The sequence below is a fragment of the Dermacentor silvarum genome, chromosome 11 (assembly GCF_013339745.2).
Source record: "Dermacentor silvarum isolate Dsil-2018 chromosome 11, BIME_Dsil_1.4, whole genome shotgun sequence".
NCBI classification, from domain to species: domain Eukaryota; kingdom Metazoa; phylum Arthropoda; class Arachnida; order Ixodida; family Ixodidae; genus Dermacentor; species Dermacentor silvarum.
Window position 1 is genome coordinate 116528764 of NC_051164.1, and position 17527 is coordinate 116546290.

A 17527-nucleotide genomic window follows, 5' to 3' on the forward strand; every position below is an offset into this window, starting at 1 on the left:
GGCCGGAGAGTGTTCCAAACGGTCGATGAGTGCTCTGGTGTAGGCATCACGACGTTGCTCGTCGGCGAAATGAAGGAGCTGGGATACTGAGAAAACGGAAGCAGCACTGTGGTGGGAAGCAGCACATTGGAGGAGTCAGAGTCGTCAACAGGGTAATGCGACAAGCTGTCAGCGTCTTGGTGCAGGCGGCCAGACTTGTACACCACGGAATATGAAAATTCTTGTAGCCTCAAAGCCCATCGACCAAGCCGGCCTGTAGGATCTTTGAGCGATGAGAGCCAGCAGAGAGCATGATGGTCAGTGACGACAGAGAAAGGGCGACCGTAAAGGTAAGGGCGGAACTTCGCAACTGCCCAGACAACAGCAAGGCATTCTCTTTCCGTAATGGAATAGTTGCGCTCCGATGGTGATAGGAGGCGGCTTGCGTAAGCAATAACGCGATCCTGGCCACGCTGACGCTGGGCTAAGACGGCACCTACACCATGACCGCTGGCATCTGTATGCAATTCTGTAGGGGCATCAGGGTCGAAGTGGGCGAGAATGGGCGGTGAAGTGAGAAGAGTGACGAGACGAGAGAAGGCGGTGGCTTCTGAAGTACCCCACGAAAATTGTACGCCTTTCTTCAAAAGATTAGCGAGGGGTCTAGCAATTGCCGCGAAATCCTGAACAAAACGACGAAAGTACGAGCATAGCCCAACAAAACTGGGAACGTCTGCGGCTGTCTTCGGAACCGGAAAGTCTCGGATGGCGCGAGTTTTGTCGGGATCAGGCTGCACTCCGGAAGCGTCGACGAGATGGCCCAGAACAGTAATTTGGCGGCGGCCAAAACGACATTTGGACGAGTTGAGTTGCAGCTTCGCCTTTCGAAATACATCAAGTATAGCTGTTAGACGCTCAAGGTGAGAGTCGAACGTTGGCGAGAAGACGATGACGTCGTCGAGGTAACAGACACGTGGACCATTTAAAACCTTGGAGCAAGGAGGCCATCATACGCTCAAAGGTGGCCGGGGCATTGCATAACCCAAACGGCATTACTTTAAATTGGGATAGGCCATCAGGTGTTACGAACGCGGTTTTTTTCTCTGTCCATGTCGTCGACAGCAATCTGCCAGTATCCAGAGCGAAGATCAAAAGAAGAGAAATAGCTGGAACCGTGAAGGCAGTCAAGGGCGTCGTCGATTCGTGGGAGCGGGTAGACGTCCTTCTTAGTAATTTTGTTCAAATGGCGGTAGTCTACACAGAAGCGCCACGTGCCATCCTTCTTCTTAACCAACACCACAGGTGACGCCCAGGGACTCGAAGAAGGCTCAATGATGTCTTTATCTAGCATTTTGGTCACTTCATTTTGAATTACTCGGCGTTCCGACGCAGAAACGCGATATGGTCGTCGGTGAATAGGCCTAGCATCGCCAGTAGGAATCCGATGCTTGACCGCGAGCGTCTGGCCTAAAGGGCGATCGTCGAAGTCGAAAATATCTCTGTAGGCCGATAACACTTTGGAAAGGTCTTCAGCCTGAGTAGAGGACAGGTCCGCCGCAACCATTTTCTTTACGTTGGGATCGGCGCCCGAGGCTGGCGCGAGGGGCACGCCAAGCTCGGAAGAACCATCGGCTGATAAAGCTGCCACTTGATGGTCGCCGAGGCAGTCAACGTTGGCAAGGCAAATACCTTGCGGGAGAATTTGTTTTGCCAATCCAAAGTTGAAGATAGGCATGCGAGTGCAGTTATTAGTAATGGTAAGAATACTGTGAGGCACGGTGACGTCATACTGTAGTGGAATGTCGGGCAGAGGAGTGACGAGGTACTCGCCATCAGGAACAGGTGGGGAAGACAACAGTTCAATATAGGCTATTGACTTTGGTGGTAGGCGAATAAAGCCTTTGGGGCGTAAGCGGCACTGGGGTTCATCAGGAGGTTCTGCGAGAATGGGCAACTCAAGGGGAAGGGTGCTGGCAGAGCAGTCAATAAGAGCAGAATGTGCAGAAAGAAAATCGAGTCCGAGAATTAGGTCGTGGGGGCAATAAGCAAGCACGGTGAAGAGGACAGGAGTGTGGCGGCCGGCGATGCTGACACGTGCCGTACACATGCCGACGATAGAGACAGTACCGCCATCCGCGACGCGGACGACGCGTGCCGACGCTGGGGTGAGGAGCTTTCCGAGTCGTCGTCGGAAGGCAGCATTCATAATGGAAATATGGGCCCCTGTATCGATCAGTGCAGTGACAGGATAGCCGTCGACGTCAACGTCAAGAAGGTTTTGGTTCGTAGGCAACGTGAGCAGAGGATTTGAGGGCAGGGTCGACAACGCAGCTTCACCTCCAGAAGCTGCAGTGTCTAGTTTTCCGGCGGCATCCGGGAGCTGATAGGCGGCGACGAAAATCGACGGGGTTGGGGCGAACGAGACTGGTGGCGTCGAGGTGAGGGCGAGCGGCTGTAGCGACGGTTCGGAGCAGGGGCATCAGCGACAGTGGGTTCATGGCGGGAGGCATAGGGAACAGAAGGTCCGAAGGTGCGGGGATAAGCGGTGGCGTATGTCCGAGGAGGAGGTGGCCATCGGTTGCGGCAGTGACGAGCGACGTGGCCGATGCGACAGCAGTGGAAGCAGATCGGCCTGTCATCAGGGGTACGCCATTCGGACGGGTTGCGGCGAGATGTGGCAGAAAGGGAACTGCCGAGGGCGAGGAGGGCCACTAGAGAACTGGGGAACGCTAGGTTGAGACGTTGAACACACGGAGTTCAGACCCATGTTTTCAAATTCCTGTCTGACGACGGCCTGAATCATCGCAATCGTGGTAGCTGGCGGATCAGGAGGCGTCGTGGAGAAAGCTGAGGAACAGGCAGCCTCGAGCTCGCGACGAACAATTCGGGTTACGTCGTCACAGGTAGTGGCCTGACGCGGTCGACCCTCACATGTCGACGTAGCAGCAGTGTTGGGTAGCCGCGTGATGTGGGGTGTGATACGGCGGCTCTTAGCGTGTTCAAGGCGACGGCATTCTTTTATGATGGCGTCGACAGTCGAGACGTTGCCGAAAACAAGCAAATTGAAAGCGTCGTCGGCAATGCCTTTTAGCACATGGGCCACTTTATCTGCTTCGGACATATTATCGTCAGCTTTGCGGCATAGAGCCAAGACGTCGAGGATGTATGAAACATACGGCTCTGTAGAGGTCTGCACACGAGACGCAAGAGCCTTCCTCACGGCAACCTTGCGCCCAAGAGGGTCGCCGAACAGTTCCCGAAGCTGGTCTTTGAAAGTGTCCCAACTGGTGAACTCGTCGTCATGCGTTTGGTGCCACACGCGTGGGGTGCCGCCGAGATAAAAGATGACATTGGCGAGCATAATGGTTGGGTGCCACCTGTTATTAGCACTGGCGTGTTCATAGAGCTTGATCCACTCGTCAACATCCTGTCCCTCCAGGCCACAGAACACACCAGGGTCGCGATGTTGGGCAACCGTGACGATAGGCGTAGTCGGGCGAGCCGAAGCCGTTGCAGAGGCGGTCTCGTCACCGGGGGGCATGGTGACATGCTCGATGTACCGACCACTTCGGAGTTCCGTGGTGAGGACGGGGATCGCTAACCTCCACCAGAATGTTACGTGTGGAAGAACACAGACGAAAGAGGCTATTTACAGGCTATTTACACAGAAGCCAGACAGCCAGGCCCACAATCGCTCGCACCAAGAGCACAGACACACTTCGTCGTCTTTCGCGCGGCGGCTCGTCTCTTCAACATCTTTCGATGTTATCGTAATAATATTTTCTTGTGTTCATGCCCCATAAAGGCTTTTCTTAACCCAAACGCTCCTTGCGTCGTGTTTACCACCCTGACACCGTGACAAAATATTGGCGAGCCTGCCAGGATTCGAACCTGGAACCGAATCTCGTTAATTCGAACGCACTTAATTCGAACTGACGCTGTGGTCCCGTCAAAGTTATGTGTATTTCAATGGGCAAAAACGCTCGGTAATTCGAACGCAAAAGCATTTACTACGGTTAATTCGAACATACTGCGGACCGACAATGCTCTCAGCAGCGCGCCCAGGAACGTGGCGGTGCCTCCAACCGGCATTGCTCCGACACCGCCATAGAGCAAAAGCTTAGGAGAGACCCCTTAATGCAGCGGCGGAGGCCCAGTCCGGCCAATGAAACTGCCCACGCCGGTAAATGCTCACTTCCCAATAATGGCAGACAACGAAACTTCAGGGAGTGGGCTATGCTGGCGCTGGCACCCACGCCGGCAAACGCTCACTTCCCGATAACCCACAAAACGAAACTTCAGGGAGCCTGCGCCGGGCCGGCTGTACCGACCAACGTTACCAGACTAGCTTCAGTTGTAAAACTCGCCGCCCGTGCGCTTAACGCCGCTGTAGCTGCTCCTTGGGCAGCCGCCAGACGGCGGCGCCATTCCATCGCGCTCCACTGCAGACGCCTCGCCGCAGCCTTGAGCTCGTGCGGACGAGCAGCAAGCGCGTGTTTCACGCTCGCTGGCATTCTCCCTATAGTCCGAATTAGTGATACCATGCGAAAGCGGTATCCACCCTACAGCAATAAGATACCGTAAAACCGGACTATAGGTGGAACCGGAATATAGGTCGACCCCCCAACTAACCAATTCTAAAAATTAAAAAAAAAAAAAAAAACGCTTTCAATGGCAAAAGTACCGAAAGACACCCTTACCTTACAAATTCGACTCAGCCGGTTGCACAATGGTGAGAGTATTTATTTAAATGCTGCTCCGTGCCGTGATGATAAGGTGCTGACAAATACTCAGGTTGATCGCACGATACAAAGCCCACGAAAACCTGGCGGGTTGCCGTGGGCTTCCACGTACTCAATCGCCTTTTTCTTGAAGGCGACGGTGAATTGCCGTCGGCTTCCGCTCATTTCAAAACAAAATGTGAAAAAGCAGCCTGAATGCGATGGCGAAGGCGGCTGTTTACTTCACCTGCCCATTGTTGCAAGACTTCCCTAGTTTTTCCGCCAATGTCCGGTATATAAAACAAGGGTAGACTTTTTGCAATGGTTTTTTGAAAAAAAGTAGACCTATATTCCAGTTCTTACGGTATATTGGGCTAGTTGGTTCATAGTGAAAGAAGGGTAAACTGCACGATAGGAAGAAACGCATACGACGAAGCGCAGAAGCAAGTGCGGCGAAAAGGGCCGATTGAAATGGACGACCGCGATCAGTGGTGACGACAGAAGGGCATCCAAAGCGTGATACCCAGCCGTTTGTGAAAGCCTTAGCCACTGTCGGTGCTGTAATGTCGGAAATGGGAAACGCTTCCGGCCATCTGGTGAAGCGATCCACACATGTCAGTAGGTAACAGGCCCCTTGTGATGGTGGAAGAGGGCCGACGATGTCGAGATGGACATGGGAAAACCTGGCGTCGGGAGGCCGAAAGGGGGATGGTGCCGTGACCGTGTGACGGTGAATTTTAACACGCTGGCACTGAAGGCAGGTTCGCGCCCAGCGTCGGACGTCAGCATTGATGCTTGGCCAAACGAAACGAGATGTGACTAGCTTCTGGGTCGCACGAATACCCGGATGGCTCATGTTGTGCAATGGATCAAAAATTGCACGACGAAAAGCTGTAGGCACGAAGGGCCGAGGAACACGAGTAGACATTTCGCACGTTATTAATGAGGTAGAAAATGGAAGCAGGCACTCCGTGAAAGATGGAGACGTGGATGAAGAGCCAAGACTATGCAGCTCAGGATCGTTCCTCTGGGCAGCTGCTAGCTCTTCCATTACTAGTGGTGGCTGGGTCGACAAGGCATCGATGCGTGAGAGTGCATCAGCGGCGGCATTTTCCGGCCCGTGTACGTGTCTGTGATCCACGGTGAACTCGGAGATAAAGCATAGTTGAGGGATCTCCCTTGCAGTGTAATTGCCGTGATTGCGATGGAAGGCAAACGTCAGGGGCTTGTGGTCTGTAACGTGTGGTCTGTCTGTAAGTCTCGGCCCTCCAGTAAATCGTGGAAATGTTTGATGGCGAGGTACACCGCAAGGAGTTCTCGGGCAAATGTACTGTATTTTTCTTCCAGTGGTTTGAAAAACCAAGGGGCTGCCAACCTGATGCGTGCTGCCCGAGAACAGCGCCAACTGCCACACTCAATGCATCGGTGATGAGACGAATTGGGGCATCAGGAACGGGATGTATGAGCATGGTAGCGTCTGCCAGAGCCTTTTTGGCAGTGGCGAAGGCAGATGCGGCATTGTCGGTCCATTCCAGTGGCGCAGCCGGGTCTTTTTTTATGGCTAATAGGTCGGTCAAGGGCTTTAGGAAAGTGGCACACTTAAGAAGAAAGCGGCGATGGAAGTTTAGTAGGCCCAGGAATTCTCGGAGTCGTTTCATTGATGTTGGGGGTGGAAAGTCTAGGATAGCCTTCACTTTGCTGGCGAGCGGTTGGATATCCTGTGGAGTGACAAGGTGGCCTAAGGACTCGATTGTAGCGACGCCAAAGACGCACTTATTGGGATTAATGACGAAACCGTAATCATCCAGACGATGAAACAGGGTGCACAGGTGGTCTTCATGCTCAGGGCCCGATCAGCTTGCGACCAGGAGGTCATCAAGGTAGGCAAATACGAAATCGAGACCTCGCGTGACCTTGTTCATAGTGCGCAGAAAAGTCTGTGCTGCGTTGCGTAGTCCGAAAGGCATCCTTACATATTCGAACAGACCAAATGGGGTGGTGATGGCCGTCTTTGGAATGTCAGCGGGTTCTACAGGAATCTGATGGTAAGCCTTCGCTAAGTCAATCTTAGAGAAGATCGTGCACCCAGCCAAATTTAATGTGAAATCTTGTATGTGAGGAAATGGGTAGCGGTCTGGTAAGGTGTGGGCATTGAGAGCGCGGTAATCCCCACATGGTCTCCAGTCGCCAGGATCTTTCTTCGGCACTATGTGGAGTGGCGATGCCCAGTTGCTGGAGGAAGGCCGCACAATGCCAAGTTCAAGCATGTGCTCAAACTCACGGCGAGCGATGGTGAGCCGTTCTCCAGATAGTCGACGAGGCCGTGTCAAAACGGGAGGTCCAGTGGTCACAATGTGGTGAGTGATGGAATGCTTCACCGGTGACTCTCTGGTGTGCGGCTTCGTGATGTTTGGGAAGTCAGCGAGTATTTTTGCATACGGCGAAGCGGGTGTGAGAGCTCGAAGGCTCGTTGACGAGGAAGTGCAGAGTATACCGTTGATGGATAGGCGCATGTTGAGATCGATGAAGCGATGAGCATGCATGTCCACAGCAAGGTTGAAAAAACTGAGGAAGTCAGCTCCAAGAACAGCTTGCGAGACGTCAGCGAGGATGAAAAGCCAGCGGAACATACGGCGTAGTCCAAGGTCAACTGTAAGAGAGCGTTGCCCGTATGTGGGAATGGCGGAGTTGTTGATCGCTTGGAGTGGGCAGGTCTGTTCGTTGCGACGTCATACCGGCACGGCCGGTATGACGCTAACCTGGGTTCCTGTGATGACGAGGACGCAAGCGCCAGTCATCTTATCGGAAACATAGAAAAGGCGGCATGACTTTCGACCAGTACCACTTGCCGCCGTCAGTGGCCGGTCGTCGCATTTCACGACCAGGAGCATGGGCGAGTGCACTTGCGAGCAGAGGCCCCAAATCGGCGGTGGTACCAGCACATGGTCGAGGAAGAGCCGTCCCATGGCGCGTCGGTTGTCTGAAGTCCCGGAGAGCGTGGAGACGTCGAGGAGCGACTGTGGAATTGGGAACTGGATGCCGATCGGCGATGCGCAGGTACGAAGTCATCGAGACGTCTGACAATGGCGTCCAAACGGTTGTCGATGCTCGCGAGTGCGGGGTCTGCAGCGGTGGCCGGTGGCGACGTGGTCACGGCGTTGAGGCTATGTGCCCGCGAGTAGTCTGCTACTCGATCAGCCATTTCAGCGAGCGTGTCTACTGGACCATCTCCTGCAACGACGAGGACAGGGAACATGCCCTGCGGTAAGCGCTGGAGGAACAACTCTCGCAACAGCTTCTCCTCTTGAGGGGCGGAGGTCCCGCCAATGAGCTGGCGCATGTGTCGCAGGAGCTGGGATGGGCGAAGGTCACCAAGCTCTGTGGCCGTGATGAGCTGTTGGAGTCTGCTGTGTTCAGACCCGGACTTGCGGGAAATGATAGCTTCCTTCAACGTGTCATAGAGATGGCTGCGAAGTCTTATCTGCGAAGTCTTCGGCTACGTCCGGAGGTAAGGAGGACACCAGATGCCAGTACCTGGTCTGTTGGCTGGTGATTTGCCGTAGACGGAAGTGCGCCTCGACCTGCAGTAACCATGTGCAGGGGTTGTTTGGCCAAAATTGTGGCAGGTTGACGTGTTGGATCGCAGCCACCGCAGCACTGCTAGGTCTCGCGTCTGCTTGGGCGTCAAGACTGGTAGGCTGGGTGGAAGAGCCGGCAGGATTCATGCGGGATGGTTGGGGTTGCGTGTTCTTTATCGGGTCACCATTAACTGTCGGAGCTAACACGAGAAAGATCCAGCCCTGACAGCATTGAGTTTTCGAACTGATTTTTTATTCTCACTCTGCACCTGCCGCGTGGTCGAATGCCAACTTCTTCTTTCTTGACGGGCGCCGCATTCTGAGGCGCTACAAGCTATTGATTGGCTACCGCAAGGTATAGTGGCCACGTATTTGGGCTAGGCTAAGCACTACTAAGTCATCCTCAGCCTTTTCCAGAATTTATTGTTTAGTGATCGATTATCGATTAGCTATTGATTGGCTATCGCAAGGTGATGCGACGCGCAGCTGTGCGCAGTGACGTCATCGCTAGGCGAGTTTTTGCGAACACTACGCGGAGAAGCAAAAAGCTCAAACAGCTCCGCTGTTAAATATTTAATGATGTGTGCACTCAGTTCCTGAAAGCGGAAGGGGCACCCAACACAACTCAGCGTATTCTGTGACAGCTCTTCTAAGATAGCCTAGAACAGGTCACCAAACATCTCTCTTCATATGCGTTTTTTTCTTTCCCCCCCCTGGTTGTTTCGACAGATACGAGGGCAGGTTCGGAAACACTTTCGGCACCGCACCCTTGGCAAGTGTCCACTTGTCTCGTGGCACCTCAACCGTCTGCCCATTGATAATATGCACAAACACTTTAAGATGTCCTGCTCATGAAAGTGTAAATCACACACCATGGATTTCGCAAGGAGTTTCCGGTCGGCACGAGGAATCGCTCTGTTAAACACCGAGCGAAGTGTCGCATTGCTGGGAGCACACAAGAAGTGGCACGCCGAACTGTTGACATCGTTCAATAGCTGCTTATTGCAGTCAGGAATGCAGCACATCGGCATCGTCTGCTAATATCCTTAACAAACGCGGCGAAGGCTACAGTTTCACGGATGACATGCTTCCTGAAATCCGCCGTCAACAACCAACCACAGAATACACCAAAGCTGTACCGCGTGTAGCCGGCTAGTGGGGAAGAGAAGCTGGGTGCAACGGCAGCACCATGAAGGTGCGGGCGGGTGGCTGTTCTACACAACGCCGCCGAGTTTTACAACTGAAGCTAGTCTGATAACGTTGGTACCGGCGGCGCTGGCATGGTGGCAAGCGCACACGGACACAGTCGAAGGTGAGGGAGCTGCGAGGGAGCTGAGAGAGAGGGCGAGGGAAGCCACCGAAGCGGTGGAGTTGCCGGGGCCAAATCTGCTTCCCTGCCGCCCTCCTCCCTCACCTTTGACGGTCTCTGCGCGCGCCCGCCTGTCGCCATGCCGGCGCCATCCGCTCCCAGAAGTTTCGTTTCTGCCGTTATCGGGAACTGAGCTTTGGCCGGCGTGGGCGGTTGCGCTGGCTATGCGCTTGCACGCGGCGATATTTCACGAGTCACACCGTTAGTGCATCGTGCTATGATGCTCGGAATACTTCAAAAATACGCCCTTCCTTTAATACGAACAAATTTTCGGGCCCCTTCGAGTTCAAATTATCGAGCTTCAACTGTATATTTTATGATGCGGGGCTTTTTGGAAATGTGGCTTCTAGTCTGGTGTGCCTTCGTTGCAGTAAACAGCAACAGTTCCATTTTGACTCAATGCATGTGTCGGGCGCCTGTCTTCAGAACCACAACGTCGCCATCTATGATCGCATCAATAATGGCCGTCGTTTCGTCCGCAGCGTCAAACAGAAGTTTAATTTAAACTGAGTGCAAAGCTGTCTAGGATGAAGAGTACTGGCTACAGCGCGATGAACGAACATTTTGTTGGCGACCAGCTCACTGGCAAAAAAATAATTGGGATGTGCGCGCGGCAGTGAAAATACATATGCAATTTTTGGGCCCGTTTCATTGGGAAAAAAAGTGCACATTAGATTCGAGTAAATACGGTAGGCATGCTTTGTGAATTTGCCAAAATCATGGTAATTGGGCTCTATTAAGTGTAGTTTTGAAAATTGCATAGTTTCTAAACTATACAAGGTGTACGTAGTTGAAATTTGGTGTGAATACTGTGCATCTTTGGTGGAATGAGGCAGGAGGATTTCAGTGTTGGTTCTTTGCAGCTGCCATAAGAAATTATAGAGTATGTTCTCGATGCTTTGGGAGGGTAGTAAAACCTTCGCTGTTTCAAACAGCTGAGCGCATCCAGTTAAAGCTTTGTGGGAATGAGGTGTGTGTAAAGAATGAGGAGCACCAATAAATTGGTAATCAATTGCCACATGTTTCTAGGGGTGGCGTAAGCCGGCAAAATAAACGAACATCGCACAGACTAACTCGCAACATCTAATTTTTTGCTTAGAGCCCTCGCTTGGACTCAGACCCAAGCTGACTCGTCTGGGTCTTACTCATACAGTTTCCGATCGATTTTTTGGACTCCAAAAATTCGGACTTGTTGGATATTCCGGACTTCATAAATGCACCATCAGGAATCCCATAGAGCAAATGCATTTTCGCGACCGATTTTTTAGATGAATTTAGGCTCCTAAGTTCGATTTTCCGGATTAAACTGCTCGTTCCGAGCGACGCTGCCCGTTCATGAAGGCTGCCATGTTGAATTTTCCGCTGGCTTGCCCAGGCTTGGCTTCCAGTGGCCAGCTGTATAGCCTCGAAGATTGGGAGATGCACAAAAACGCGCGCCATTCTCCTGTCTCGGAGGCCATACCCGCTCTTCCTTAGCTGACAGAACGCTCTAGGGGATGACACTTTTTCTTTTTTCTTTCTCTTTTCGATCAGCACTATCGTCATGATCACTTTGCGGTTGCTATTTTGCACGTGGTGTGCGCGCCTCAGAGACGTGTGCGGCTTCTCATTTGTGTGATCGGCGTCACCTCCTGTGCCTTCGCGAGAGCCAAGTGGTGCAAAGCGTAGCCTCCGAATTGAGCTCCGGCAGCGCGCCGGCGCATTACTGAGCCGGTACAGAGTTAGCAAGATTATACTTCTCCGCTGGGCTACGCGCCGAATGGGAATGAATGAATGAAATTAACTTCACTAAAGGTCATCCCGAATGGGAAGGCCGGAGCGAATGACGTGCTCCCGGAGCTGACCGCGGAGGCCAAGTGCGAAGTAACGGGGCCTATTTTCTTCGATCTCAGTGGCGATAGCAGAGATCGCCAACGCAGTGACGCTCTTGTCGACTGTATGCGGAGACGACATCAGTCTTGCGCAAATCCATGCAAATCTCATCACCTCCAAGCGTAGTATGAGGCAGGGCATTATTAAAGATTTTTTTATACCACTCTAAGCCTAATAAGTTTTCTTTTTTAGGGTGAACGATTTTCTCGGACTTCGATTTTTCGGACTAAAATCGGTCGGTGACTGTACAACTTCTACTTAGCTTGGCTCACTGAACAGGTCGCCCTGAGTCTGAGTAAGTTTGGCAACCGTAAGCTCCGACTAGCTTGAGCTGCTGCAAATAAATTTAGCGTTCTTCTGAGACCCGGAATTTCAAATGCTCTTGAAGCTGGTAGTACCTGGCATCAATCCCTAGTTGGCTATACACCGTGCTGGTTGTTGTGTGGGTGCTGTGAAACTCTCCCCAGTTGTGGGTGCATAAAACTCACCACGACAGGCTGCCTGAAGTACTCCTTGACTGCTGCCTCCCGCAAGCTGGACAGGTCCACGCCGTGGAAACTCTGCTGGTACCTACGCAACAAAACCCCCACCATGTCAAGACTGCTTGTCCAAACCAAGCACATGTTGGTGTCATGCAGTCCAACTGCAGATCGACCACAGTGAAAGTGAAACATTGCTGTAGTTGTTCTCCATATCTTCCTCCCTATGTATTGCAGAGTGCAAGGGCAGCTGAGTGAGTCGGAGATTGAGCATACTGCGACGTGTTCAGCTCCATCTGGCTCAATACGCCATGCTGTCAGCACAGTCGGTGCAGCTGGCACAATGCCCACATTGCCAGCAGGTGCCACTCAATTTGACTTGGGCCACAGGCACATCAATGTAGTCTCCAGCATAGGTGCCACAGAAACACTGGTGAAGATGGATACCTGCATTCATGCCAACTTCAACCCAAACAATTCTTGATGATGTCAACGCTGCTCTATATCCCGCCACTGAGATCCTGCCATGCTCCATCTTTTCCTATGATATGGGTCAATCCACACCAAATTATTTGTGAGCCTTGTGTTTTTTGGACCATTGTGGGTTTGAACTTAAAATTTTGCTTGCACCAGCGGCTGCTATAAAATACATATCTCCCTTCATTTACCCTCTCAAGCACAAGCCCTTGTTATAAATATATTCTTTCATACAGTTTATGCATCAAGAATTGCCCAATCAAATACTCAGGCTTTTGAATTCTGTGAAAACAGTCTGCAGTGTACCAAATGTACATTTTAGGTAACCAACTGTCACCGTGACACACTGTTTGTCAGCTGTCTTACGAAACCATGCACTCTATTCAGCACTTTTCATCTAGCATGCCACAGAGTTTGTGCTGGCATCGACTTTATCAGCCATTAATGCAATGCAGTTGCTGTGTGTATTCGTTATTGCAATGGAGATATAACGAGTAAGCAGTTGCCATCAATGTGATGACACGCCTCTAATGACATCAGTTTACTGGCGCTCAAACAGGCGCCAACACATGGCTATTTAGCATCATAATCGAGCAACGCAGAGAAACGTGAAAAAGCTTCAGGTTTCAAGTGTCAGTGTGTCCAGCAACAGCTGCAGCAGTCAAAAAGCCGATTGCGGAGTGCAGCTGCTCCTATCACCTCAGAAGATTGCATCAAACTTTGTAAAAGCAATGAAATGGATTCTTTAAAAAATCCATTTCATTTCCAAACCTTATCCATCATGCCGAGTGTACATTCCAGACTACAGTATCCCAGATACATATCACACTTGAAGATGATCACAGAATAGTTCGATATATCGATAATTCACAATATATTATGTGCCAATCTGAGACCTCCATGGACAATTTCTCAAAATCATGAAAGGCATGAATTTACCGATTTGCTTCCAAAAGGCCCTGTCGAACTTATTATTCTCAGATGAATATCACAAGTCACTCGTGCTGCGGAATGGCCTTTGATACTGTATACTGATTGAACACAAAAGCATGGTTTGCCTAACGTGGCTCAAAGAGCTTGTTGCACATTTTATTTAGGAAAAGGCAGAAATGGATGTACCACAGAAGTAAATCAGCCTGTTAAATACGCACTGTGCCGCCATCAGCATGCTTGTACTGCGACTCGTGTAAACATGACTGGCCTTGTGTCCGTGTCAATACTGAAAATACGCTTGTGATAATCCTGAAAAACTCCTTTGTTACCACTACAAATATGCTGATTTTCGGTGCTTTCAAGTTTTGACATTTTATTTCAAGACGTAGTAGTCGCAACGTATACTGCCAAACATAACATTATAGACTGATGACTGGTGTTTTGAATGGATGTATAGCAGCAATAATTGCTGACAATTTTGGGGGATTCTTATGTGAAACTTTAAAGAAGCACCTCACGGAACACGAATGAATGTAAAACTTATTTTTTTCTAGTACGAGTACTGAGAATAAAAATTACATAAAATATGTACCTGATTCCTACTTCTCAACAGCATTTGTTTTTACTCATTGCAACTAGTTTGTTTTTTACTGCATTCTACAGGCTCGCAAGGCAATGGTTGTCAGGTCAAGGGGTATGCAGAAGCCTCCTCATTGTAGATCCCCGCGTTGGATCAGCTTTTCTGTGCAAGCAAGGTAGTCTAATGAACTGGCACTGGAGCCTACACATGCTTTGCTCAGTTTCTGTGCAGTGCTGTACAGTATGTGGAGTGTTGCACAATAAATGTATTGTAAAGTAATAAGGGCACTTGCAAAGGTGGTGATCAAAATGTAATAGATTAGACAGCTATTCAAACTTCGATCGAAGGTCGGTCAAAAATAGACTGTGTGCTCTTGTGTGAGTGAAAACACCCCACGAAGGGAAGGATTGCTCGTAATAACTTGTACATATGCGGTCGAAGCACTGACGGATAAAAGCAACCAATGGCGGAAGAAATAAAGTAGCACTTGATATCAGTCAAAAACAATTATCAGAATAACATGGGCTCATCAGCACCTACCGTTCTTTGAGACATCATTAAAACAGCTTATATGTCAGATCGTAAAATTGACAACCTGAGAGAAGCTCCTGTGTCTTCACTGCTGCTGTCAATTAAAAATTATTTTGCTGAGTCGACCAGAACACAAGTTTTGAGTCTTTTCATCGAATAAGTACAAGGAGCACTGTAGGCTAGTTTCAACGATACCTCCAATCGAAGTTTTATTTTCACAGAATCCCACATCTGCCAAAATATTGTCAAATCTGACGAATAGTTAAAGTTCAGTCATTGTTTCAGATGGTGCATTATGTCGCTAGAAGAATTTCAATGGAAATGTTAACAACGCATAGAAAAATTGTCAAATTGATTGATTTTTTGTAGGTGCAGTAACAAAGAGTTAAAGGGCCAATCGTCATACGTGAGCAACCAGCCAGGCAGACTTATGTCGAGTTTTGGAACTGACTTCTTGTTGGAACCAGTCGTTCTTGCTTTTTGACCACCCTAAAAAGTCCATCATATCCTTTTCCGTGCGTATCATCGCTCCGACATCTCGCGGTCCCTTTGTTCTTGGCCCTTCCCCTTCGGCCGCGGCATTGGTTACTGCCAAAACTACACACACACTGTTAGTTGCTAACATGGCTTTCAGCTTGCAGAACATTTCATTTCACTCCCACTCACGTGCAACCGTGCGAGCATGAATAAAACGGGTTCAGCATGAACCCCCAAATCGAACGGCGATGAGTTGTGCGCCAATGCCGCAATGTATCTTCCTGCAAATGTGCCGATGTGGCATGCTGTGGGTGCTAAATTCAAACTGTAATGTAAATATCCCTAAGTGGGAGTTGGGGGGGGGGGGGTCAGATTTGTTTTCGCTGCTCGTGGAACTCTAAAATGCTGCTTACAGAAAGCACTTGTCTAGACAAAGACTAACCCAGCAGCACCAATATCTCAACGGCACGGCTTCACTCTGCAAAAGACAGAATGTCAGCCATGCTTTCTTGTTAAACGCATATCAGACTCCCGTGGGAGGCCATTCGCATTCTGTAAGCAGCGTGGCGATCTACTCTTGCCGATACCATATGGGCGTAGTTTCCATGAGCCATGGTTCCATATCATACCTGCCAAGTTTGGCGAAACGAAATCCGGGAGATCTTCTGATCGACGGGGGGGGGGGGGGGGGGGGATAACATGCCCCCCCCCCCCATGTTGATATCTTCAAGTACTCCCAGGTGAACTTCATTAGAATTCTATTTACAGATATACAAATGACCACAAGAACATTAAAGTCTCACTTTTGCAAGCATTTTGTTGTTGCTAATTTTGCCTTAAAAATTCTAAAAAATTTCATTTCTCGGGTCTTACGTCCTACAACCACCATCTGATTATGAGGCACACCGTAGTGGGGGACTCCCTATTAATTTGGACCACCTGGGGTTCTTTAATGTGCACCCAACAGACGGCACACCGACGCTTTTGCATTTAGCCACCAATGAAATGCGGCTGCTGCGGCCGAGATTTGATCTCGCAAGCTTGTGCTTAGCAGCGCAATGCCAAAGCAACAACGGCGGGTGTTCAAAAATTATTCAGATGACCGATTGTAAGAAATTCCATTTCTTTCACATTTTGCGAGGTTGACGTTTCCTAGCGACCTGAACAAGCAACACATGGACGAGCGGTACTGCATCCTTGTATTTTTCACAATGTTAAATTGCCGTTCGCACTCTGCATTGCTCTCTGGTATCAACAAAATACCCAGCATCACTTTGGCTGAGCACTACATTAAGAATACTTGAAGATACTTTTTGCGCTAGCGCACCTTGCTTTTAAAGCCATGACTGACCGTAGGTCTATGCAATGCCAGAACGGCTGACGCCGAGGAGAACGATGGAGCTAGTTGCCGAAGGCAGCATTTGCTGGCTAGCTTAATGAAACTAGGACCACTAGGGCACCCAACAACCCAGACAGCGTAAGGAGCGGCTCTGCGGTTAACGAAATAGCACATGTATAGGGTTTCCCTTACTTTTCCTAATTTTGCGGAATGAACCTCTAACTGAATTAGATTGGGTTGGGTTCGTTTTTTTTTTTGTTTTTTTTTTTTTGCCAATATGGCCTGACACAGTGCTGGACGCGGGAACAGGACACAACCAATTTCTGGGAGACTTTCCTGTCAACCATAAAACCGGAAGAAATGGTCCAAATCAGGGAGTCTCCAAGGTTATCCGGGAGACTTGGTAAGTATGCCATATGCGCAGCAAGGAAAATTGAGAGCTCCATGCTCATTTTCCCTCCATGGAATGTACTGCTCTTTAGATTCATTCTCTTGTTTCACAGCATCTGCCAAAACATTGGCATTTAAATTTGGTCAGCATTCAATATTTCAGACAATTTCAGACAATTCCAGCATGATCGCTTCCTTGTTAGGTGAACCGCACTTGCAGGGGCGCAGTGCACCACAGTACAGTATAGACCCCTTGTAACGTAACCACTTATAGTGCAAGACCGGATATAGTGCGGTCTTTTCAGACTCCCGTTAATTTTCCCATAGCACTCCATGTATACACGTATCGCTTATAGTGCAGGTGTGGGTAACGAAATACCGGTTACAGTGCAGCTGCCTGGGAGTAAGGAAGTCAACGGAGACGGCGAATGCTCCCCTCAAACAGGAGCCCCAAGGAGTGCTCGAGGAAGAAAGAGAGACGAAGTGGAGGAGAAGGGCACGTGGTGCAAACAGCCAGTGAGGCTGAAACCAGAATTTTGAGTGCGAGTCGTGAAATATGACGGTGCGGAGCGAGGCCACGAAACTGCCAAGGCCGGCTGTCATGAGCCAATAAAGGAAGGAAGAAAGAAAGAAGAAAAAGCAGAAGATAAAAACAGAACAAGAAGACACGAGGACTCAGTGGTAGAAATAAAGAAGAAAGAAGGTATAAAATAAGAGCTTCCGAATAAAAAGAATACATTATATGAAAGCAGAAGAAGAAGCGCAAAAGTGCGCGTGCAGCTACGTGGCCAACGAGAGAAGA

At 49.9% G+C, this 17527-nt stretch overlaps 1 protein-coding gene across 8 annotated transcripts in view; it reads right to left on the minus strand.

The window, feature by feature from the left end:
* Positions 1-17527, minus strand: part of LOC119433033 (histone-arginine methyltransferase CARMER) — a 145085-nt gene that overhangs the window by 66114 nt on the left and 61444 nt on the right. For all 8 annotated transcript variants that reach the window (XM_049658447.1, XM_049658450.1, XM_049658452.1 and 5 more), the window contains one exon: positions 12008-12089. In XM_049658447.1, coding sequence (XP_049514404.1) covers positions 12008-12089 — 82 coding nt within the window. The remainder of the gene's footprint in view (positions 1-12007; positions 12090-17527) is intronic.